The sequence below is a fragment of the Salvia splendens genome, chromosome 6, assembly GCF_004379255.2.
Source record: "Salvia splendens isolate huo1 chromosome 6, SspV2, whole genome shotgun sequence".
NCBI lineage: Eukaryota > Viridiplantae > Streptophyta > Magnoliopsida > Lamiales > Lamiaceae > Salvia > Salvia splendens.
In genome coordinates this window covers 28,381,763-28,404,588 of record NC_056037.1, presented here as the reverse complement: position 1 = coordinate 28,404,588, position 22,826 = coordinate 28,381,763, and the positions used below count along the sequence as shown (strand labels likewise).

Here is a 22,826-nt window from a genome sequence, read left to right as displayed (position 1 = left end):
CGCACTCGTTGATCTTGAACCCATTTGATAACATCACATTATCAAATTTCAAGTGTCATTGCAATGGCGCTTGTTTCAATCCATATAGAGACTTTACGAGCTTGCATATCTTTTTTCTCTTGTCCAGGTACTACAAACCCTTCGGGTTGTTTCATATAAATTTCATCTTCTAGTTCACCATTTAGAAACACGGTCTTTACAACCATTTGATGAATCTCAAGATTGTGCAATGCAGCAATAGCGAGAAGCACTCGGATAGATGTAATCCTTGTTACAGGTGAGTAGGTATCGAAGAAGTCATGTCCTTCCTTTTGTTTAAAACCCTTTACTACTAATCGGGCTTTATACTTATCCACTGTTCCATCGGCCTTAAATTTCCTTTTAAGTACCCATTTGCAACCTAGAGGTTTCGCACCTTCAGGTAGATCTACCAACACCCAAGTGTGGTTTAGCAAAATTGAATCAATTTTGCTTTGAACGGCTTCTCTCCAATGCAACCCGTCTGGGCCATCGAAGGCTACTTTTATAGATGTCGGTTATTCATCTAACATAAAAGCAATGTAGTCAGGACCAAATGTTTTTGGTGTTCTGACCCTACTACCACGTCTTAGTACTGTATCATTTGGATGGGCCTTGCACGCTTGCTTGCGTGATTTAGGTTCCTCATTCACTGATTTAGAATTAGTGGCTTCAATCTCCACTGGTTTAGAACTAGTGGCTTCTTCTTTAATTTCCTTGTCTTTGCAAGGAAATATATTTTCGAGAAATACAGCATTCCTTGACTCAATTGTTGTTCCTACAGTAATAGTCGATATTTCAGACTTGCGAACAACAAATCGATATGCACTACTATTAAGTGCATATCCAATGAAGATGCAATCAACCGTTTTAGGTCCGATTGTAACTTCTTTGGGCGGAGGAACCATCACCTTAGCCAAACACCCCACACTATGAGGTATTTGTAGGATGGCTTCCTTCCCTTCCACAACTCATAAGGGGTAACATCTTTTCATTTGAGAGAGATCTTATTCAAGATATAGTTGGCTGTCAATACAGCTTCCCCCCACATGTTATGTGGTAATCCTGAAGTTAGAAGCAGTGCATTCATCATCTCTTTTAGACTTCGATTTTTGCGTTCTGCAACACCATTAGATTGTGGTGAATATGGTGCAGTCGTTTGATGAATTATACCACTTGCGTTGCATAACTCCTCAAACGGGGCTACATATTCGCCTCCTCTATCGCTTCGAATCATTTTGATTTTACAACCAAGTTGATTCTCAACTTCGTTCTTATAATTTTTGAACGCTTCTATTGTTTCATCTTTACTTCTTAAAAGATAAATGTAGCAATACATTGTGCAATCATCTATGAAAGTGATAGAGTACTTTTTACCACATCTAGTTTGCACTATCTTTAAATCACATACGTCCGTGTGAATTAATTCAAGGGGTTTTGTGCTTCGTTCCACCGAGTGAAACGGCAACTTAGTCATTTTTGCTTCAAGACAAATTTCACATTTATCTTGGATATCCAATTTATTAGCCTTTAGTAAATCTTAATTCACTAATCTTTTAATGACTTTTGAATTCATCCCAATCTACAATGCCACAAATTTGAACACTCAGTCAAGTAAGAGGAAGTAGATGCTTTATTATTAGCCAAAGGCTTCGCAACACTGCGAGTTGCCACAATAAGTTTGAAAAGCCCGTCGGTTACATAACCTTTCCCGAGGGATTTTCCAAACTTATACAATACAAATCTATCAGACTCAAATGCAAGTTTAAACCCCTTATTAACTAGTATTGATCCTGACACTAGGTTCTTGCGGATGTCCGGGACATGCAGCACATCCTTCAGCGTTATTGTGACGCCAGACGTCATCATGAGGATCACATTTCCGATGCCAAGGACTTCGGAGGATGCTTGATTCCCCATGTTGATCTTCCTCTCTTCAACAGCAGTGTAGGAGGCAAACTTGCTCCTATCTGAGCAGACATGAGCAGTAGCGCCGGTGTCGATGTACCAACCACCCTTGTTATCAACAAGGTTAACCTCTTCAGTGACCACAACAATGAGGTCGTTTTCATCCCAGTCCTTGAACTCCTTCTCAACGACGTGGGTAGTCGGCTTCTTCTTCTTGCTGCGGCAGTCCTTTGCAAAGTGGTCCGGTTTGCCACATTTGTAGCAATCGCCTTCAAACTTCTTTGTAGGCTGTTTTCCCTTCCCTTTGTCATTTGAACGATTTGGGCGAGGGCGTTTGTTGGAGGGACCTCCCCTCTTCAACAGATTGGCTTTGGCTTCGGCTTCAAGTGGGGTGAAGTCCTTAGCCTTTTGGTCGCTTTTGCGCACATCAGCCTCAATGCGCAATTTCACGATCAAGTCTTCAAGGGTCATCTGTTTTCGCTTGTGCTTGAGATAGCTCTTGAAGTCCTTCCAACTAGGAGGAAGCTTGTCAATGATCGTGCACCTTAAGAATTTGTCGGGCAAGGTCATCCCTTCAGCCACTAATGCGTGGATGATCATTTGGAGCTCTTGAACTTGCTCCATGATGGGTCGAGAATCGACCATCTTGTAGTCCATAAACTTGGATGCTACAACTTGTTCAGTACCTGCAGCATTATCTATGCTATACTTCTTTTCTAGGCTTTCCCACATTTGTTTAGATGTGGTTACATTGGAGTATATATTGTAGAGGTTATCATCTAATGCACTTAAAATAAAATTTTTACATAGATAATCCCATTTTCTCCAAGTTTCATAGTCCGCCATGACTTCGAGCCTAGTCTCTTGATCACTTGGCGCGGGCGGCTCGTTTTCCGTGAGGAAGTTGGCGACGCCCAATGTTGTCAAATAGAACAACATCTTTTGGTACCACCTTTTGAAGTCAGATCCTCCAAACTTTGGTGGCTTCTCGGCAGGTGGCATCATTCTTGGTGCCAAAGGTGCCGCACTTGGTCTATGGAAGGAACCAATTCCGTTGCCTCCGAAGGAGCTAACAACATAGTTGGGCATAGAGCCCCCACCATTCATGTTAGGTATAGAGCCCGCCATGGTCATGTTGGGCATAGAGCCCGTCATGTTCATATTGGTCCCGGAGGAGCCAATACCAGTGTTGGTCCCGAAGGAACCAGCACCCGTGTGAGACCCGAAGGCCCCAGCACTCGATCCATTAAAGGATCCGAAGGAACCACTAAAAGTGGAACTAACCGATCCACTCGAGGTAGATCCGTCAGTGTGCCCAAGGGGGTTAACGAACTCCCAAGGGGTTGTTGATGAAGATGGGTAGCGCCCTGGAGTGGCATCATCGTCGGAATCGACGAAGTGTTGACCGGTCCAGTGGTCGCCATGTTGGAGGAAATGGCGGCGGCGGAGGTGGCAGCAGCGGTGTTGGATTTAGTCGACATCTCCAGCAAAGGTGTTAAAGGTTTCGAAAGTTTTAATTTCTGTTAAGTCCAAATTCCTTCAAAAGCAAGTTTCTATCTCGTCTTGCGATTGTTGGTTTCTGGGATTATAAGAGATAATAGTTGGGCGTAATACAACCCAAAAGAAGGAATACAAATGGAAAACTGAACTGAAATTACAACTGAAAATTGAAACAACTAAACCGTGAAGTTTGATAGCCGAGTCGAGGAGGCCTTTTCCCGCCAGACGAGATATGCCCCGATAGTGCTCTCGGTTTGGCGTGTCGTCCCCAAAGGTAAAACGGCTACGTCTCTGGTGAAGCAGCACCGCTATCAGCAGAGCTCCGACGAACTAGATGGAGGAGAGGGCAGAGCTTCGACAGAAAGACAATGCAGAGAGAGAGAGAGTTTATGATGCAAATGCTTGTGAATGTTGTGCAGAGATGCATGGAATGACTAGCCTATTTATAGGCTCAGTCCACTGCTGGGGGTCAACAGCCATGATGGCTGTCATCATTGCGAGAGTCTAACTGCCGAACGTTATGACCGTTCCGAGAGCTTGTGGCAGGCGTGTGCCTTTCGCGTGTGGAGCATGTGGATTTCTCACGTGGCAGCCGTGTAGGCTTTGATTGTGCCACGCTTGACAATGTGTCAAGCCACTTGGATTGCTGACTCGGCGGTGGTCTAAAAAGATTTGTAATGGTCCAGACCCAAGCCCAAAGATCACCCAAAGACCAATTGCCAAGATCCAAGTCCAAGTCCGAGACCGGGACCGGGACCGCGACCACGGGCTCGGGCGGGTGGGCGGCGGCGGCGGCGGCGGCGAGCGCGTGTGCGCGTGTGTGGGCTCTTTTACCCATCTTGGTCCACTATAATTATTAAGTAGCATAAACTCACTTAATTTAAACACATTAAAAGATGTGTTACTTCTCTAATGTGGGATAATTAACACTAGTTAATTATTCCCTAAGCTCAAACTACAAACTTTAATTAAAAATTAATTATGCTCAACTTTAATCCACTATTTCTCACTCATCGGAAATCGGATTTGAGAAAGTGAATATACTATATTTATCTACGTAAAATGTAGATCGACGCTATATCATTTAATTTCACAAAATTAAATGTCTCGTCACATTTATTATTTGGTCAAAATTCATTGATCGGGCATATTTAATTCATGATTTTTACAGTATCATCAGAGGCTGCAGAGATTGGTTAGGAGCAGAGCTGTTGCAGGCTGCTCTTCTGGCTCGTTGCAGCCCTCGGGTGTGGAAGAAGGAGTGCAGAAGTTGCTGCTATCTTGCCCCTTTTGGCTAGTCTTTGGTCTTCCAACTAAAGGTTGTGTTGTCTCCTTCCTCTTACTAAGAGTTTCTTTACTTTTTCCTATTCATAAATCTTAACATTTGTTTTGGTCTTGCAGTTTGGGGCAATGACTGTGAAGTGGGCCCGCTGGTGTGCTGTGAAGTGGGCTCGCTGCTCTGTGCCGTCTGTTCATTTGGGCCTGGCCCGCAGGGGTGTGATTTTGAGCTCGAAGGACACAGGCCCAAAGTTAGCATTTCTGAAATTTGTAATAGGATAGTGTTTCCCCCCCTTTTTTTTTCTTCCATTCTCAAATCACATGTGAACCATTTATTTCGATTAATGTACCTTGTTTCCGAGCATTCTTAGTTAGAAAAAAAAAATCATCGCTTTCCTTTCTCTATATTCCATTCAATAAATTGTTTCAGTTTATTCGATTATTTCATAAGCTTTTGGTTTTGCGAACTAGTAACATTAAGCTTCAACAAAGGCAGTGAGTTCCATTTGAAACAACGAGATAAGAGAGTGGCAAATCTCTAATTCGACAATAACACATCTAATAGGGCGTTTAAAAGAGTGGTTACATTGCCAAAAATGGCCTTCAAGCCGTTTGGGCATTATCGTCCGAAAAGTGGCTAAAAAACATGATTCATGATTATGTTTAACGTTAGGGTCATCTGACGATCTTTTTTTGGTAGGGCCCTGCAGTGTCACAAACCGAAAAGTTAGGGACTTTTGAGGTAGTTCACTCTATTTATTTATTCTTTTTATAAAAGGCGAGTTTTGGACATAATTTAGAATATTTATAAATTTTTTTGTAATTAATTTTAATTTATATATTCATATCTACTACTATAAATGTAATCCACGATGTAAAAAATTAATTTCCCAATCATGCGTTTAGGTATATTGTAAAATTTCATTCATTATAATTTACTCTTACAATTATTATTGATTATATGTTACTTCAGAATTACTATTATTCCTATTATTGATAAGGAAAATGATTAAAGTATAATTAATATTAAGTGCATAACTAAAAAACAAATCTCAGTCATTAGATTAAAACGATCTAGTTCAATATATGGGTGTTTTAGTTCACAATATGAATTTGAAAACAAGGAGTGAACCAAAACACCATTATAGTGAAGTATTTATCCCGTGAAAGATATAGTTTATTGTAATGGCGTTTTGGTTTACTCCTTCGTGTAGTGAACTAAATCGCTGTTATAGAACTATATTCGCATTCTCTAGTTATGCATTGAAGTAGTGATTTCCCTAAATCACTAATCTTCTCGACAAAAAATATATAATTAATAAATGTTTGAGTTTGATTCTGTTGTAAAAATAACAAAAAGAAAATTTGCTTCATTGGAAACAACTATAAACTTGCATTAAAAAAATAGGCTAGACTATTCATGTTCCAAAATAAGCTACACTTAATGTAGTAATAAAAAATGATAAATGCACCAATATTCAAAGGAACTGTAATTAATGTAATAATATTAGCAGATTTAAACAGATCTTTCTCTATATATTATTCACCCAATAAATTTCTTCAATCGATATTCTAGATGTGTTGTGGTGGGTGACAGTGCGGAGAGTGAGATACAAATAATCATAGAATTAGTATAGATTCCTGGGCCATATTATGGTTGTTAGTTATAATATAAAACAATATTTGTTTTTTTTAGTTTGCATGTAATGTTTGCTAAACTTCTATATTCCATTATTTTATTTTTCATTATTCCAATATATATCATTTCTTCATCGTCTAGAATAGTGTGAATAACTGATTCATACCATAAATAATGTCATGTACATTATTATAATGCAATAAATTTCTACCATTTTTCTATTTTTATGCTCCATTTTAATTTTTAATGTAATGAATTGAGTCATAGTATTCATATTACACTAATATTCTTTAAGATCAGTGTAAACGTTGAAAAATTTATTAGCATGTGGCGATATTATTTTTATGGTATCAATAAAGAAGTACGTAATCTCATTTTCATTAGATATCTTTTTAACTTTAATAGTGAAATCCATTAATTTTTTATTTTAATAATATATATTGTCAATATATTTGTACTATGCGACTGCCAATGACTTGAGTTGATTAAAAAGTTCCTATTGAATTGAAAACAGATAAGTTAACAGTAATGGTGATTATCATTAATCAGTTCTAGCAGTGTCAAAATGTTATTTTTTATGATAATAATTTTAATGTTTTGAATATTATAAGTTGTGGATTGACTATTTTATTAAAAAAAATTGATTCGTGTTTTTGTAGTAGAGATATGTAGAGGTTTGTTAAATGCCTAGACATGATGTACTCTCTCTTCACTGCAGTCCTATTAACTGGGTTTATTTTGATTTCATTTTAAGTTTATTTAATTTTATGTCTTTATGTCTACCGTGAATTCTTTTTCTTATACTTAAAGCTATTGACACACAACGGGGCTGAGTTCGCAATGCAATAGTTTATTTAATTTTATGTCTTTATTAATTGACAATATAAATATATGAATATAAAAATAAATTGATTTGTGCATCGAGGATTAATACTAGTATCAATAATTTACCACTTTAGATAGAATTTTGAATGTATAGGCCAAGTTTAATAAATGAAAGGGAAAATGGTGTCTAAAACCATAAACTTTGCCTAAAATTTGGTATTTTCCATGAATTTTAAAATTAGTACTATATAATATCACAAACTTTACACTTTGTTTGACATTTCCCATTGCATATCTATTACTATATTTGACTAATTTACGAGGCTTTTTTTTATCATACTTGACACAATTAAATCAACGTGATTTTCAACGTGACCTTTTATCCTACATGTTATGAACTTAAAAAGTGGTTTAAAATATTATAAAACGTATCACGGTTGCCTACGTAAAATAAGATTTTGATGAAAATATCTTATTTAAGTGAGTTTGGGAAATACCAAATAAAATGCAAAGTTTGTGATATTATAGATCAATTTCAAAGTTCATGGGAAATATCAAATTTTAGGCAAAGTTCATGGTTTTAGAGACCAATATCCCTAAATAAAAATATGTGTATTTATAATTCCTTGAAAAAAAATTCATTATGAGATCATCTAATTACTTAATGATAATAATCTAGTTACTCTCGTTGATTGTGAGACTGAAAAGATGGAAAAACAAAGTAAAAAAGTTATATTTTTAAGAGATAAATGGAGTATACAAGTACAAGAAATCTTTGTATAACTGTATTAATCCAAAATTAGAAGGATAAATATGTTAACGTTTTCCACTTAACCACATATGTATCCCAACATTAAGCACGCCTTTACGACATCCACAATGATGAAAAAATCGTCTGGACTATCCGTAGTTCGCGCTATCGTTCGCAGTTTTCCGACCGTTGTAGGTCGACGGATGACGCGAAGGACGATCGCTACGCCCGAACTTTCGGACGGTGACGAAGGGGCGCCCGAGCCTCGTCCGCCCATTGCAAGCCCACAGACGAGGACGAGGGACGCGTTTTCTGAATATTTTTTTAAAACCTTTATATATACTCCCTCACAATTCATGTTTTCCTCACACACTCCACTCATCTACTCTCTTCTCTTCTCTTTTCTCTATCAAATATGGATCCCAACAAATTCTCAAACCCGAACAGTGCCAACGAATGGTATGCTGATGTTCAACAGTGGCGGCGACACCCGTTGGCCTGGCCATGAAAACTACAGTGGGCAACCATTTACTACACCCGTTTTGATTGAAATGGTTTCGTTGTTGGCGGCCATTTTGATTGAAATGGTTTCTGTAGGGTCCACATTCAAGTCGGAATCTGAGTTCGAACTGTTCTTCAACACCGACTCCTATAGGGTCGATGAGTTGGAGCAGAGTTGTGGGCAACCTTCCGCTCCGGAGCCTTGGACGACGATGCTAAAGAAGAGGGTGGCCCGGAGGAAAATGCGCCAACCGTCCCACTCCTATCCAACGATCCCAACTACACCCCAGAAGAGTATACGAAGGTGGCTCAGTGTTGGATCGATATATCGGAGGATTCAATATACTCCAACCACCAGACGACGGCCAGGATGTGGCATCTCATTGAGGCTAGGTACAACACGGTGAAGCTGAAGTGGGCGTACAAGCGGAATAAAGAGCAGCTCCGCAAGTGTTGGGATCGGCTCAGAGTCCGCGTCAACAACTTCAGGGATATTTACACGAAGTTGAGGGACGGAAGGGGCAGCGGCGAGAACATGGAGGATGTCATCCAGAAAGCAATGCCTACCAGTCAAAGTACGGGCAGTTCAAGTTCTACAGCATTTGGCTGATGATGAAGGACAAGCCGAAGTTCGATGGAGGGATAACGGTCGCGTCCTCGGCGCTGAAGCGGACGAAGAACACCTTCAGTGGCGGTTACACGAGCAGCGGTGGCCCGACGCCTATGGATCTCAACGCTGAGCCGGAAGGGAGTTTCGGCACGCCAACGTCTACTTTTATGCGTCCCGTTGACAACAAGACTGCTAAAGCCCAGTTCAAAGGGAAGGGGGCTGCGTCTGGATCGGCTCCCCCGCTTGCGCTCGTGGCCTCAGCGCTCGCTAAGTTCGGTGACTTTCGCGAGAGTAACGACTATAGGTTGGTAACTATCGCGACCACCATCCGTGACAATGCTACCGACCCGAACACCCGCCGGATGTATGAAAAGATAATCAAGAATTTGTTGAAGAAGTTAGATTTAGATGAGTAGTGTAGGTTTTTAAAAATTTAGTAATGTAAGTGTTTGTTTAAATTCATCGTGTTTAATATAATATATTTTGGTATTTAGAGCATCCACATCCGTGCTCTTGCCAACGAGCACGGATGTGGGCCTGAACTCACTTTTACTCCCTGCTCTTAGGCAAGAGCACAACACCCACATCCGTGCTCTTCCGCAAGGACATGCTCAAGGGTCCCACCATTCTATTATTCAATTTAAATAAAAACATTTCCACAATATTAAAATGCATTAAAAATAACCGGAATAATATTACAAATTACAAAAAAAATAAAAATTACATAATTAAAATCCTAAAAATTAAAATTTTCTTCATTAAAGTTTTAAAAATTAAAAATTACATAATTTAAATCCTAAAAATTATAAATTACATAATTAAATTCATAAAATTAAAAAAACCCACTACTCGTGGCCGAATTTCGCCCAAATGGATGATGAATGTGTGTATTTATAGATGATTTTGAGATTAAATTTTTTTAAAAAAAAATCAAAAAAAATTTCAAAAAAATGGTAATAAAATCTGTATATTTTTGGGAATCCAAAAAAATATATTTTTTTATTTTTGGTATTATTTTCGATTTTTTTAAAAAAATGCCAACGGCCAATAGAAACGCGCTACGTCGCCCTGCTCGCTGGCACGGACGTGCTCTTAGCTAAGAGCAGCGCCGTGCCAGCGGCAAGAGCGCAGCGGTGTCGTGCCGCTGGCACGAACGGATGGACAGCGGTGTGCTCTCCGCTGTGGATGCTCTTAGTACTCCCTCTGTTCCATGTTAATAGAGTCATTTTTCTATTTTATGAAGTTCCAAGGTAATTGAGTCATTTCTATTTTTGGCAAAAGTAATTCTTTCTTTTACTTTATTCTCTCTTCATCTCTCTCACTTTATTCTCTCTTACTTTATTCACCCACCATTTAACACATTATTCTTAAACTCCGTGCCGAAAAGAAATGCCTCTATTAACATGAAATGGAGGGAGTAATTGAAAATAAAATAAAAAACTAAATTTAAATATAAAGGTGGGTACTTGCCCGACCACTAGTTCGAATCACCGCAGGAGAGTAGGCCGAACTAAGAAACGCTAATGTGGCGACCACTAGTCTGCCCACTAGGGCAAACACTAGTCCGAGCAATAGATGCTCTTAAGCATTATGCTGATTTTTCATGAGAAATTCAATAGACTTACGTTCAAAACTTTTGCAATAAAAATTAAGTTATGAACATTAGTAAATTTCAATCAAATAGATTCTATAGAGAGTAGAATAATAAGCCAATGACAAATAAAAATGATTACTTTGCACAAATAAATTTCTCTCTTAACACGCTATACTGAATAGAAATCTAGTAAAGCAAAATGAAAATCTTCAAAGCGCAAAATGCGTCTTTTCCTTTAGTTACAGTGAAGAGGAAAATGTGGGTCACATGTGATAATTACAAATGAAATTCTGAATTTCCACTACAAGAAACAAGTAATAAGACATTACTAAATCTTGATCAAATAAACCTCCAACTCAATCTAAATTCTCCTACATTTTTACAAGTCTTTCAAAAAATAAAACCAATAATTCCAAAACCAGTTAAATTTGAGGAACACACAGCCTTTATCTATTCTTTCCTTGCAAACGAAACAATATCCCTAAACTTAAATTTGAGTAGAAAGATATAGCAGAAATCATCTCAATGCATAAAGAAAAGAAAAAACAAGATTTCAGCTAAAAAAAATCTATCTCATAGTAATTACCCGAAGGCCTCACATCCACAACCTTGCCTTCCCAGCCCCGGCCGGCAAGGGCGAGGGCGCAGCAGCTGGGGCTGGAACCGCAGCCACCTCGCTCATCGCAATTTACTGATCTGTCACATTGATCTGTGTTCTCAACAGAACTTTGATGAATGCTTGATTCCGGGAGCTTTGCTGTATCTGCACCACAGACACTTTCTAACTGATTAGGGATACTAGATATATTTGTATCTTCTTCATGGACGTCCTCAGTATCCCTTCCCGGTTTTTGTTCTTCTATTTCTTGCTGTAGTGTCTCCGAGGCAGGTGCTACTTGAATCGGGTTTGCTTCCTTTCCTTCACTGGTCTCTGTTCTTTCTTCTGGATCTCCCTTCACTGGATTTTGATTGTTTGACACTCCAAATGATTCCTTACAGAATTCCTTGTCCTGGACATCCTCGCCAGTATCTCTGACACTTTGAAGATTCACTGCATCATCTATTCCTGCTATCTTCTCTTCAGTATGCCTCATATTTGATTCTTCTGGAAAATCACGAAGTTTTGCCTGTTGGTCTTTGGCCTCCAGTTTGGTTCGTTCTGTACTCTCTCCTATGCTATTCAATGTGGAAATCTCCGAATTTTCCACTGGTTCAGAGGTGTCTGCCATCTTTGTGCATTTATCATTTAATTCTTCGACCTCTTGACGTTCTGATCTGGTTGCTTCTGGGACTGGAACAGCAGTCCCCAAATAAATCCCACCTTTTTCTTCTTGCACTTCAGCTGTGATACATGCACCCTCTGAGAGTTGTTCAGTTAGTGCAGTTTCTTTGGTCTGTTGTATTCGGCCTCCAGTGGGGCTCCTCCTTACTTCTTCTCTATTTTTGGATGCTGTCACAACGGAAGTTTCATTTGTTGTGGAGGTGTCTGCCATCTCTGTGCATTTATCATTTAATTCTTCTACCTCTTGACTTTCTATTCCAGTTGCTTCTTGGACTGGAACAGCAGCCCCCAAATCAATCCCAGCTTTTGCTTCTTGAACTTCAGCAGTGATGGATGCATCCTCTGAGGATTGTTCTGTCAATTTAATGTCTTCACTAGCCGAGGATACTTCACATTCTGTGATTTGTTTTGGATCATCCTCTCATAAACTTTTCTGTTGTATATTTTTCATTCTCTTCTGGGTTTCCTGCCCAACATCACAAATGCACATTCTGATATGTCTTTGGTTTGAGAAGATAAATCAAACTGCTCAGCCTCAACACAGGCTTCTTTATAGGTTTCTTTGGCTTCCTCCTTGCTTTTCCCTTCTGAAAGTATCAAATGTTCCTGCAGAGTAGATGTCTAATTATAAAATGGTGATTACCAATGCATTCATGATAAAAATGGGTGTGTGCTACAATTCTTTCACCTCATCTTTTACCTGCAGTTCGTCTGAGCTGCAAATTTCATCTTCCTTGTTATGTTCCTCACTTTCTCCCTCAGGGATTATTGTTGTTTGGACAACCTAGACCGCAAGTATAATAGGTTATTGAAACTGTACTGAAAGTATAAATGGCGAACCTGTAATTCCTATGTATTACAAGTGCTACGCTTCGGAGTGGTCATCAATGTTGGAAGTGAACTTAAATGAGCATACCTCTTTACTTGAATCTTGAGTGTCTGTTTTCACACATGCAATATCTAAGTTGTGAGGATTTTCACCGTCTTTTTTCGGTGTAGGCTCCTCAATGCTCGTTTCCAGCTCTTCTTTGGAGGATTCTCTCCATTGCTTCATTTGCAAATATCTTTTCTTCGACCTCTTCTGAAGCCTTTTCTCCAGCTTCTTCAGAAACTTCTGCTACCTGCTCAATGAATGGCATTTCAACGTCATAAGACGCAGAGCTCTATAAAAAACAGAGTATATATATACTAACCTCATTCTTAAGGGTTTCATTTTTAAAGATTGTTGGATCAATTGTTGTCTCCTCTTTGTTGTCATTGATGACTACTCCAGAACTGGCACATGGAATTTGTTCTTCTTGAGCATTTGTTTCCCTAATTTCACTCGAGCAAGGTTCTTTTATATCCTCAGCTACTATTCGAGGTAACTCAATAGACTGATCTTCCTTCATCAACGTAGCTTCAGTATTTTGCTCATTTGGTGAGTCATCTTCCCTTGGAACCCTTTTTGCAATATCCTACAATATAAATAGAAGGAGATTACAAACCGTGTACAATCTGGAAAATGAGTTTTTATTTATCATATTCTTTAAGCTTGCTATTCTTTTCATCTAAATGGTAAAAAAATCTTAAATTAGTAGAGTCCAATTGAAATCACCTGAGCCTCTTGACTTTCCTCGCCTGTTGCATCAACTGTCTTTTCTGTTATTTTGTTACTTGAGATATCTTTAGAATCTATGATTTGTTCCACAGTAGAACTTATTTTTGTGTCTTGACTTGGAGCAAATGCCTTGATATCCTCAGTTGCTACTTGAGAGGAGTCAATAGGATCCTCAATCTCTGCTACTTCCTTAGCCAATGTGCTTCCTCTGATGTCATCTTTTGGAGCATCTGATACTGATGTGCTTACACTATCCTTTACTGAATGTTTTTCCTGTTCCATTAGTAAGTGATCTACATGGTTTCGTGAATCTTCATTAGTGTCCGCATCTGTAGTGGCTGCATAGTTCTGCATCAAGTATAAGATATTTTGTTATATCTATTTATCTTGCAGATATGCATTCTTGTTAACTCTTTTCAGCATAACATGAAATAGCAATTAATTTTTAGAATTTGTTCCCTAATTTTCTGATAATAGAGTCAGCTTGTTAATATAAATCTGACCTCGTCCGCAAGAGTTTCTTGCTTCAGATCAGTTGAATCAAATGACTTTGCATATCTTTCATCACCCATGGTTTCATGAGAATCTTCAGTTGAGCCTTGCTCTTCTAAATTGCTTGGTTTTCTATCTTGACCTGAAGAAGTATCTTTAACATCCTTATCTGCTACCTGCAAAGACTCAATATGTGCTTCTTCCTTTACCAGAGAACATTCTAGTTTTTCCTCATTTTCGTTCAAGTTGGCTTTTACAGTATTTTCATTTGCAAATTCAACCTCATGGCTAGTAGTTGGTTCATCATCATTGATCTTTTCTGCAGGAACTTCTTTAGAAGAAGGTTCTCGTAAGCCATCCACTTCAATTGGTGAGTCATCCTCATTGTCTCCATTTGGAACTCTTATTACAAGATCCTGTGATAATAATAACTTAGAACTTGATTGAGCTAAATAAGAAAATATTATTGAGTTCTCTTTCATTTAGAACCTAAGTATTAATTGTCCTTGCTTGACTTGAAATTAGCAAACAACAATTTATAGTGCATTTTCTACTTCTACTTCAGAACTTACATTGTTGTTATTAGTAGCATCAACAGTTATTTCTTGTGTTTTATCAAATATCCCTTGTGGAGTAGCAGTTAGGATGAGCTCCTCAGTAGGAATTTCCACTTTTTCTTCTTCGTGGACTGGACTAGTTTCATCACCTACTATCTGAGGTAACCCAATGGATACATCTTCCTTTATCAATACAGCTTCAGTATTTTGCTCTTTTGGTGAGTCATATTCCCGTGGAACACTTTTTGCAATATCCTACAATATAAATAGGAGATTAAAAACACTGTACAATTTGGAAAATGAGTTTTTGTTTTTACTATTCTTTAATCTTGTTATCACTTTCATCTACATGATAAAAAACTTCTTAATGTATTAGAGTCCAATTTAAATCACCTGAGTCTCTTGAGTGTCCCCGCTTGTTGCATCAACTGTCTTTTCTGTTATTTTGTTACTTGAGATATCTTCCGTATCTATGATTTGGTCCACAGTGGAGCTTATTTCTGTGACTTGACATGGAGCAAATGCCTTGATATCCTCGGTTACTACATCAGAGGAGTCAATAGGATCCTCAACTTCTGCTACTTCCTTAACCAACGTGCTTTCTGTGATTTCATCTTTTGGAGCATCTGATAATGATGTGCTTTCACTATCCTTTTCTGAATGTTCTTCCTGTTCCAGGAGTATATCATCTACTTGGTCTCGTGAATCTTCTTTAGTGTCCTCATCTGGAGTTGCTGCATAGTTCTGCATCATGTATAAGATATTTGTCAAATCTGTTTATCTTGCAGATTTACATTCTTGTTAACTCTTGTGACATATCCCTGCTTGTCTTGAAATTAGTACACAACAATTGATAATGCATTTTCTACTCCTAATTATACTTGACAACTTACATTGATTTTATTAGCAGCATCAACAGTATTTTCATGTGTTTCATCACATGTCCCTTGTGGATTAATTTTCACTCTTTCTTCTTCTTTGACTGGACTACTTTCGGTGCAGGACACTGCTGGAGATCCCGAAGAAGGTATGTTTTTACTCTCATTTTGTTCCTGCTGTGGGCAATCTTCTTGGACTTGCATACTCTCTTTTTTGTCCTCACTTGGAGTAGTATTTGCAATATTCTGCTGGAATTCCAGATCATTTGTTATCTATTTAATACATGGAATCATATTTTTATGATACTAAAGTTTTAATGCTAAAATGATGATCAAACAAGTACATAAAAGAAAATGCAAAGTCAGTTTTTATTTTGGCTAGTAAGTAGAACTACGGAGAAAGTTTATACCAAACTGCTTCCAACTAACCCATATATTAATGAATACTTATGTGTTTTTTTCTAAAAGATGATCAATAATGGTTCCCCCATTTACCCCGGTGTAATGATGAAGATAATTAATAAGTTTGATTCTCACCTCATGGTTAGTTTCAACCTCCAGACTAGTTTCACTATCAGCTATCTCCTCTGTGTTATCATCCTTGATTCCTTCAAGAGGCCTTTGCTCATTTGGAGAACTTATTTCTCTCTCTTGACCCAAGTGGGTTGTCTCAATCTCCTGAGCTGCCTCTTGCAAGGACTCAAGGGATGCTTCTTCCCTGATCAAACTGCCTTCAGTGATTTTAGGAGTCTCAATCTCCTGAGCTGCCTCTTGCAATGACTCGAGGGATGCTTCTTCCTTGATTAAACTGCATTCATTGATTCTTGGTAACTCCTCAATGTTGGCATTCTCAGTCGAAGCTCCATTCAGTGGATTCTGTGACACAACTTCTTCGAATGGCATGTTATCTTCCTTGCCATACTCCGAAATATTTTCTACAATATCCTGTGGCAAGAATAAAAATCATGAAACTTCTATTTGCCAAAACTCCGGAAAAGGATGATGTTGATCATATACTTCTAGGGCCAAGTTAGCCAGTTATTGTTTACTTGTGTCATTACAACCAACTCAAATATCGTAATCCGTAGTTATGTTTGCATCAGGGGAGTTTAATTATCAATAATCAAGATATTTCACAAGTTTGATTCTCACCTTATCCTTAGGAGTTTCATCCTCTTCCCCTGTTTTATTATTAGGCATCTCCTCTTTGTTATCGTCAATGATGGCTTCAAATCTTGTAGTGGGGCTTTCCTCATCTAGAGAACCTATTTCCCTGTCTTGACTTGAAGGAGGGGTTTCAATATCCTGATCTGCTACTTGCAATAACTCGAGGGGTTCTTCTTTCGTGATCAACCAGTCTTCAGTAATTTTTGTTGACTCGTCAGCATTGGCATTGCCTGCTAAAGCTTCGTTCAATGGATTTTGTGAGCCAACTTCTTCAATTGGTATCCTATCTTCCTTGTCACAGTCTGGAATATCATTCGCGACATCCTGAAGTAAAAATAAAAATCATAAAAGTCTATCCAATAAAAATCTGAGTGATGCTTTTATCCTTTTGTTTAGGATCAGGTCTAGCCATCTATTATTCACTAAGGCGTCAAATAAGATACTGAATCAATGATGATAAGCTAAGTACATTATTCACCTTTGTCTCCACATTTCCCTCATTTGCATGAGTCGCATCAACAGATTTTCTCTCTACCTTGTTAGTTGAATTTTCTTGTGGATCTGAATTTGAGGTTTCCTCAATGGATTTGTTTATATCTGAAACTGAATCATGTTGTTTAATATCATCAGGCTTGACTTGCAAGGAGTCAATAGGCGTCTCCACATCTGTTTCTTCCTCCACATATATACTTTCTGTATTCTCCCCATTTTCCAAATCAGGTTTTATTGACTCTTCGCCCCAATTTTTGGGTTCATCGATATTTTTTGATTCCATGATATTGGTTTCCTCTGCTGGAGCTTCTATCAAAGATGAATTTTGATTGTCCTCTTCCATACTTTCCTCATGTTTCCCCACTGAGTAACCCACTTGGGTTACTGCATTCTCTTCAATGTGCTCATGTGGAGTTTCTGTGGCTACATTCTGCAGCCAGATAATATACAAATTGATAAGATATAAGCTATAGGGAAATTATTTCTGTTCATTTCTTTTCTTCTTGCAGACACGTTTCAATGTTCAAAATTGTATAATCGTAAGAAAAAAGTCCACATTCTACTTTTGATGCTTAGTCGTACGTACCTCTAGAATGAGATCATGCTTTTCAGCTGCACCTTCGTCAATTAGTTTTTCGCTTATAATTGTTTGGGAGTTCTCCCCTAAGCTTTGCTCTTCAAGTGAACAAGTTGTTTCTCCGGCTGCACTTGGAGTAGGTGTATTATGATCCTGAGACTGCAAACTCTCTTTCTTTGGTGTAGTACAGTCTGTACTTTTCTCATCATTGGGCAATTCAACTTTGCTTGCAAATTCGTTGCTAGTTTTTGTTGACTCGTTATCTCTGGCCTCATCTTTTGAAGTTTCAGTTAGTGACAGTGTTTCCAGTTCCTCTTCCAAATTTATATCATGTGCCATTTCTGAGTCAGCCACTTCGATCAGCAAGCCCTTGTCACTACCCTCATATGAGACATTCTGCAACATGGACAAGAAAACTAAATATAATGATGTATATGCTCAAAGGGAAAAGAATAATCTGGTTCCTTTTTTTGGAGGGTTTACTATTCAAGATATACACTAGCTGAGTAATGATATAATTCAGTTCAAAATATGATTTTCACCTGTAATTCCTGAGTTTTCTCATTGGTATTAGCTGCATCAGTTCTTGTTTCATCACTGGGCATTCCTTGTGAATTTTCAGCAGGGTTAGGCTCCTCAAGGATACCAGTTGCTTCTGTGCATTGATCGAAATCAGATGTTTTTTTATCTTCAAGTGCTGCATGTAAGGATTCTACAGCCTTTTTGCTCTGCACTTCTTCTGTCAGCAAAACACTCTCAGTGTTTTTGTCCTTTCCAAACAATTCTTCTCCACTTGGTTCCTCGTCCTTGACAATTACCTCATCATTACTGGCGTTCGCTGGGTAATCATTTATCGAGGATAGTTGTTCATTTTCTGTTTCTTGACCATCAACATGGATGCATAAATTCTCTTCCGTCTTCTCATTTGGGATAATTATTGGAACATTCTACAAGAAGAAGAATAAGGTCACTCTTAATTATTTTTTTTCGTTTTTAGTACTTCTATATTTATATGATGAAGCTAGTTGTTATAAAATAATATACTAGTAATATATGACCAGTACCTCAACATTTTCTTCCTTTTCTGCTTCTCCATCAACTGTTCCACCTTCTGATACTTTGTCCACTGAATCAGGTACTTTTGTATCTTCAGAATCTACATGCACATCTCCTTCTTTTATAGATTCTGTCTTCGGTGGCATACTTTCCGCATCCATCTCATCAGCACAAAACTCAGCTTTCTTGGGCTCTCCATCCTCAACACGAGCCTCATCCAAAAACGTTGATGTGTCACTGACTTCTAGTGGCAAAGGTGTTTCATTGCTTTCCTTTTCCGAGTCATCTTCCTTTTTAGTTTCTGAACCTTCCAGTTCGACCAATGAGTTTCCTTCGGAATGCTCAGTCAAAACAGTTGTAGACAGATTCTGCAGAATTAATAAGAAATTACTAACTCCATAAGTTTATTGATAAATAATATTACTCTTTTCAAACTGAAGCCATATATATCTCTTTGTAGTATGACTCCCATGTTGTACCTTACTAACTTCCTCATGTTTGTCAACCTCATCAATTATATTTTTATCCTTATTGTCACTTGTGACTTCTTGTATAACTTCATTCATGGTTTCCTCTTTGGGAGAACCAGAAAAAATTGGTAGAAAACACTACAACAAGTGAAATGTTGATTTAATAACGGCCGTAAATATATGTATTTTTCTTTCTAGGGTGAAGCTATGAATCTTCAAGCGTGTCGATGACTAAGTAAAATAGAACAAGAAAAATTGGCAGATCAACATGAAAGGTTAATTTACTCAGAGCAATGTAAAAGTTATTCTTATTACTAGTATCCTTGTTTTAGAATGAAGCTACTATTCTTCAAATTTGTGATTAGAGGAAAAGAATCAACCGAGTTCTTAGTAGGAGTGTTTGTTATACATACCTCACGACCGTTCTTCTGTCCCTCAGCTGCATCAATTGTTGCTTCCTCTGCCTTAATTTTGTTTCCATACCTGTGTGCATTAGTGCTTTGTTCATCTGGAAGAAATTCAATGATGTTTTCTTGGCTAATATTAGAAACTCTAATATTTTCATGGGGCACATTCAAGGATTCTGCAGTATTTTCTATTTGTGCACCTTCTGTCACCAAGGTACATTTTGTACTTTGCTCGCTTTCAGAAAATGTTGCTTCTTCGTGGTCTTCATCCTGTTCTTTGGCTTCACATGTGTCTTTTGAGACGTTGTCATTGGTGCCCCATGTTGACGCTTCTGTCAATGGCAGCCCCTCCTCTTCCAAATGCTCATTATGATCTATTTGTGAGTCTTCGACTGGGGTAACTGATATCTCCTTAGACTTTTCTGTAACCTTTATGTCACTATGACTTGTAGCAGCATCTTCCAAGGTTTTATCCTGGCATTCTACGTCTGCGTGACTCTCACTCGAAGTATTATCTGAGGGAACTCCATAATCTACTGAAGTTGTCGCAGGCTCATTGCTTTTCTGTACGATCGTTTCTTCTTCATTCTTGCTCCGTAGTTCGTCACTATTAGAAGTCTCAAGTGTTTTGATTGTTTCTCCAGATGTAATATTTTCAACACTTCTATTATTTTCCAGTTCCTCCTGTTCCGCGATCATCTTATTGAGGTCAGATTCCCCTTCCTTAGAGACTTCATCTGTGAGATTACATGAAATATCCTCTTCTCTTGGTTTCTCATCCACAGATTTGTTGTCTGTTATTGTCACTTGGATATTTGACTCCTTATCTTCAGAACCTTCAGAGATGCAAGGCGTATGAGACTCAGTTTTCTTTAAAATCTCATCTGTAAGCGCAACATCTTCAGTGAAGGAATCGTTTATGCCATGATGATCGCTACTTGTGTCTTTAGATATCCGAGTCACCACCTTCGCATCGTCCATGTCAGGATCAACAAGTGTATCTCTTACTTTTATTTCTGAGATTGCAACTGACGAATCCGCATTGCACACCTCTGGTACCGCATCTATATCGCCATATTTGTCAGTGTTGTTGGATTCTTCAGTACTCCGTTGGGTTTCTTTGGCAGATGCGTCTTCATTTTTGGCCAATTCCACTGGTCGATCAACTAAAGTATCAAGGCCGTCTTTTGATGTTTGATCTGTGTTCTGAAGAAAGAACAAAAACTGTCAAGTTCGTGAATTGAAAGATTAATCATGTAGTTTTAACAGAGTGAAGCCGTATATTTCAGCTCATAATGTCTCATCTTGTACCTCAAGAACTTCCTTGTGATTGTCAACCTCCTCAACTACTTTTCCATACGTATGGACATTCGTATCTTCTTGTAGAACCGCATTCATGATTACTCCTTCGTGGGAACTTAAAATAATTGTTGGAAAAACCTGCAACAAGATGAAAGGTTAATATACTGAGTGTGATTAAAGGAAAAGCAACAAACTAAGTTCTTCATAGGAGTGTTATCCATACCTCAAGACGTTCTTCATGTCGATCATCTGCATTTATTGTTGCTTTGTTTGCCTTAATTGTGTCTCCATGTGGAATTACATTTCTGCTTTGCTCCTCTGGAGGAGCTTTTACGCTGTCTTCTTGGCTCAAATCAGACACTTCAATATTTTCAGGGGATGCATGAAAAGATTCTGCAAGATCTCCCTTATGCTCATTCTCAGAAACTTCAACTTCTTTGAGGTCTTCCCTGTCTTTCACATTATCCGTGGCTTCTAGGGCAACGTTTTCAGCTGGCCCCTCTGTTGATACTTCTGTCAATGGCAGCCTCTCACTTTCTTCTTCAAAATGATCATCACGTTCTATCTGTGCATCTTCAACTTGGACAGGTGAGCTCTCCTCAAACTTCTCAACACGCTTTAAGTCGTTAAGACCTGTAGCAACATCTTCCAAGGTTTGAGACTGACATTCGACATCTCCATGGCTCTCACTCAAAGTCTTCTTTGAGGTAACTCCATGGTCTTCTGACGCTGTCACAGACTTGTCACCTTTCTGTGCGACCGTATCTTCTTCTTTAGAGAATGGTGTGTTTAACTCACTCTTGCTCACTAACTTGTCGCCATTAGAAGTATCGAGTGGTGTGATCGTTTCTTGAGGTGAAATATCTTCATGGCTTGCTTTCTCTGCAGTTGTGTTGAAATCATATTCAACACTTCTCTCATTTTCTATTGGCTCCGGATATAATGTGAGATTAGACGACAAATCCTCTTTTGTTGGCTTTCCATTTGTAAATTTGTCATCTGTTGACTCTGATTGGAGATTCAGCTTCTCACTTTGTGAGATGCAAGGTGTACGAGGCTCAGTTTCTTTGCTCACGAGACTAGATTCCAGTAATATCTCCTTTGGAAGGGCAACATTTTCGGTGGTGGAGGAATCATACGAGCCATGATGGTCGTTGCTTGTCTCTTTAGATAGTTGAGTCACTCCCGCTGCATCATCTATATGACAAGCATCGATTATATCTCCCGCCTTCATTTCTGGGGCAACGGCTACTGATGAAACCATGCTGCATTTTTCTTCTCGTACCACACCTCTGTCTTCGTCACCATCCTTGTTGTTTGATACTTCGACATTCTGTTGGCTTTCTTCTGCGGGCTCAACGACCTTACTGGCATCGGGTGCAACACCATTTGCTTCGGAATGAACCTCACTAGTCACGGGTGATTTTAAAAAATTCTCACCCTTAACCATAGGAAGTTCATTGTGTTTGTCATCTTGATTTTGGTTTTCTTGGGGGACTTCACTCATAGAAATCTTGACAATAGTATCTACAACATTTTCAAGTTGCTCCACTCTCTGCCATGTTGGATAACAATAGGCATAGCTATTTGTCAAAAATGTGAATAAAAGACTTACATGATAAAATAGAAAGTTCTAGTATGTTAAAAGGAGCAACACAACATTTACTCTCACGGTTGACTTAAATTATGTAAACTATGATATGAATACCTATCAAAAGTATATCTCGCTTGCCTGGCTAAGTTACCTTTATTAATCGATTTTGGGATATTGGCCCATAATATCATGGAACTTTAAAAAAGTTGGGTTTTTTCCACGAACTTTACATAAGTTTGTTATTTTCCACTTACGAAAAAATTCTGGTTATTTTCATGGATTGAAGCCGAATTTTGGAGGGTGTACTTCAAGAAAAACTATTCTTAAA

At 38.4% G+C, this 22,826-nt stretch overlaps 1 protein-coding gene and 2 long non-coding RNA genes across 3 annotated transcripts; 1 reads left to right on the top strand and 2 right to left on the bottom strand.

The window, feature by feature from the left end:
• The first annotated feature begins 4,437 nt into the window (after positions 1-4,437).
• LOC121806254 lies at positions 4,438-5,068 on the top strand. The gene is made up of 2 exons (XR_006051655.1): positions 4,438-4,745; positions 4,828-5,068. It is a non-coding gene; the product is annotated as an uncharacterized LOC121806254 (long non-coding RNA).
• Positions 5,069-12,386: 7,318 nt separating this feature from the next.
• LOC121808073 lies at positions 12,387-12,935 on the bottom strand. Its single transcript, XR_006052100.1, has 3 exons — positions 12,823-12,935; positions 12,607-12,690; positions 12,387-12,512 (listed from the first exon to the last, which is right to left on the bottom strand). It is a non-coding gene; the product is annotated as an uncharacterized LOC121808073 (long non-coding RNA).
• Positions 12,911-22,599, bottom strand: LOC121809057 (protein piccolo-like). The gene is made up of 17 exons (XM_042209607.1): positions 21,128-22,599; positions 20,914-21,042; positions 19,803-20,808; positions 19,609-19,703; positions 18,734-19,093; positions 18,212-18,616; positions 17,679-18,065; positions 17,079-17,522; positions 16,586-16,924; positions 15,971-16,378; positions 15,449-15,682; positions 14,949-15,299; positions 14,571-14,810; positions 14,010-14,414; positions 13,504-13,854; positions 13,100-13,363; positions 12,911-13,027 (listed from the first exon to the last, which is right to left on the bottom strand). The coding sequence occupies exons 1-17, from the start codon at positions 22,409-22,411 to the stop codon at positions 12,911-12,913; spliced, it is 6,819 nt and encodes a 2,272-aa protein (XP_042065541.1). The 5' UTR covers positions 22,412-22,599.
• Positions 22,600-22,826: the final 227 nt, after the last annotated feature.

What these genes read in the sequence shown, in the direction of transcription:
- LOC121809057 (XM_042209607.1), bottom strand. Translation starts at nt 22,411, where the DNA reads ATGAGTGAAGTCCCCCAAGAAAACCAAAATCAAGATGACAAACACAAT. An exon ending in GACAGAAGAACGGTCGTGAG is followed by an intron (nt 19,094 to 19,608) that starts GTATGTATAACA and finishes TTAATTCTGCAG; the next exon opens with AATCTGTCTACAACTGTTTT. An exon ending in AAGAAACTCTTGCGGACGAG is followed by an intron (nt 13,855 to 14,009) that starts GTCAGATTTATA and finishes TACTTGATGCAG; the next exon opens with AACTATGCAGCCACTACAGA.